At 51.6% G+C, this 2,511-nt stretch overlaps 1 protein-coding gene across 1 annotated transcript in view; it reads left to right on the top strand.

The window, feature by feature from the left end:
• Positions 1 to 2,505, top strand: part of LOC108234843 (serine/threonine-protein phosphatase 2B catalytic subunit alpha isoform) — a gene marked incomplete in the record, with an annotated part of 95,711 nt that extends 93,206 nt beyond the window's left edge. Inside the window, 1 exon segment of the mRNA XM_025005556.2 lies at positions 2,169 to 2,505. Coding sequence (XP_024861324.1) covers positions 2,169 to 2,380 — 212 coding nt within the window.
• Positions 2,506 to 2,511: the final 6 nt, after the last annotated feature.

The following is a 2,511-nucleotide window of genomic DNA, read 5'->3' as shown; positions in this document are numbered from 1 at the left end:
CCCCCCCCCTCCTCATTCGTTTCTTTTGGTTTCGTCATTGTACCCTCCTCCTCCTCCTTTTTATTTGACGTTTTTAAGCTGTGATGTGATCGGGCGGTCTGGATGTTCGGGGTCCTCAGGCGTTCTCGAACGTGCTTTAATGTCAGCCGTAATTCTCGCCTCCCTAAAAACCAGCGAACAGCGTCGAGGAGTTGCTGAATGCCGGCGCAGGATGTCCTCTGCCGTTAAAAAAAAAAAAAAAAACGCCTCTTGGTGCTCATTAAAGCATGGGTTGGTGGTGAAGTGGAAAACCTGTTGACCCTGATGCCAGCAGCCCCTTTGATAGATTTAGAAGGATATTTAATCCTTTGTCTGTCCTGTTGTATTCCTTCAACTCTGATAAATGGTTTTAACGCTTTGCCCTTTCATAAAAATATCTCGTACATGTACTTGTTCGTCTTAAGCTATTTAAAATGAGACAGTTTGTAAAATATACACTTTTACCTTTTTAATCGGTTATCGGAAGGTTGTGCTAGCCGTTCAGTTAAAGCCGTCTTGGGTCAAAACGGTCCCACGAGGCTTTCGTTTTTAAACGGAGGCCATTTGAACCCAAAGGTAACAGGAGGGTTAGAAAAGACGCAGCTCATTGTCCAAAAAACCAAAAAACTTAAGCACCCAGATGGAGAAACCACACGTGCTGAAAGGCCTTACGGCTGCGGATCACGTGGTCCCGTGTCGGTACCATGTGGACCCCTCCACGGGCCTGGATACAAGCGGTGGTTCGGCGTGGATTGGAGTCACACAGCTGCTGTATCTGGATGTTGAGATCCGGCTGTTTGGCTCTGAGTCGGAGTCGACGGATCCAGCCGGATTCCACGTCCGTTTGGTTGGGCTGTCCGTGGAAAGGACCTCCACCTAACCCAGGCGGCTCGTCCTCTGTGGACAGGCGGTGTCTTGTTGGAGGGGTAAGACACGGACACAGGTTGAAACACGGGGCTGTCAGCGTCCCCTGAGTCACTACTACAGGTGAACTGAAGCCTTAAGGTTCCAGCATACTTTGTAGGAAGTCTCCTCCCGGCCACCATGGCCACGACGAGCCGCCTGTGTCTCTGCGGTATTTTTAAGCTCGCAGGTTTCTAAGTTTTCCCGGAACATCCATAAAGACGGATGCATTTTCTAACAGCCTCCAGCTGCTTCTCAGCGGAGCAGCAGAAGCAACATGGCTCCATTAAAGCTCACTGGCTTTTCCTCATAAACAACTTCTGACCAATCGAACGACGCTCGGCTCAAATTGCCGGGAGGAACAGTTCGGCCCGGGCCTCGAGTCGAGGAGCGGCGGGCAGAGCTGCTATTCGAACAAAGACGACGCGGTGTTCGTCACGTGACTGAGAGCCGACTACGTGATTTCTTACCACACCGCAACGCCAGGAACATCGGCAGGATCGCTCCTCCCACATCTGTGGTCATCCGTGGTCATGATGTAACACCTCCTGGCTGTGGCAGCACTCCAAACACAGATGACCACAGACGCCTGATGCCAGCTATCAAGACACGGGTTGCAAAGAGTTGAAGAGGCATAGACATCGTGGAGCTCTGCCGTACTCGGTGCGCAATCCAGTGAGTCTCCGTTGGTCTGAACCTCGTTGTTACCCATCGGTCCCAACACTGGACCACTGTGACGTCTGTACGTCTCACATGCAGACGTACGAACAACCGCGGAGGTTATCGAACTCTGTCAGGTGCTGCTGTTGCTGCTGGACGTGCCATCTTCTGTCCGTATCCGTCCGCCGGTCAGCCAGTGGACCAAACTACATCCCGATCGGATCTTCTGGGTCCGTTCCTTCTGGGTGTTTAAATTTGTTGGTCAGTGAGTGTAGTCCGTTCATATTTTGGGATATTTCACTTCATATTCGTTACACGAGATGGTTGAGGCCACAATCCCCTAGCGTTTAAATCTGAGACTACGGTTGGCAGCAAAAATGGTTCAAACCAGCCTTCATGCTGCCGTTTTGTCCAAGAACCAACCAAAGAACAACTAAATTTGGTTATGAGTCGGTGAATGTGACCCCGGTTACTTTAAAAAAAAAATTAAATCCTCTACTTCTAAAACCACCATTGATTTCTCCTTTCCGTCTTTTTTTTTTTGTTTTTTGTTTTTTTTGTTTTGTTTTGTTCTCACGTTTTAACAGCCATCAAAGGCTTCTCGCCTCAGCACAAGATCACTAGCTTTGAGGAAGCCAAGGGCTTGGACCGCATCAACGAGAGGATGCCGCCGCGGCGAGACGCCTTGCCCATGGACGCCAGCCTCAACTCGTTCAACAAGGTGCTGTCGTCGGAGACCAACGGCACGGACGCCAAGGGGAGTACCAGCAGCGGCGGCGGCGGCGGAAACATTCAGTAAAGAGCGGCGGCAGGCGCCACCGGGGCCGACAGGGCTGCCTGGTCGCCCCCTCCCCTCCACCCTCAAGCCTCATCACAGCCCACCACCGCGAGAAAAGGGGGCCTGCGTGGGGGGGGGTGAAGGAGTTATGG

This window comes from Kryptolebias marmoratus, linkage group LG7 (assembly GCF_001649575.2).
Source record: "Kryptolebias marmoratus isolate JLee-2015 linkage group LG7, ASM164957v2, whole genome shotgun sequence".
NCBI lineage: Eukaryota > Metazoa > Chordata > Actinopteri > Cyprinodontiformes > Rivulidae > Kryptolebias > Kryptolebias marmoratus.
This window is presented reverse-complemented; position numbering and strand designations above follow the sequence as displayed.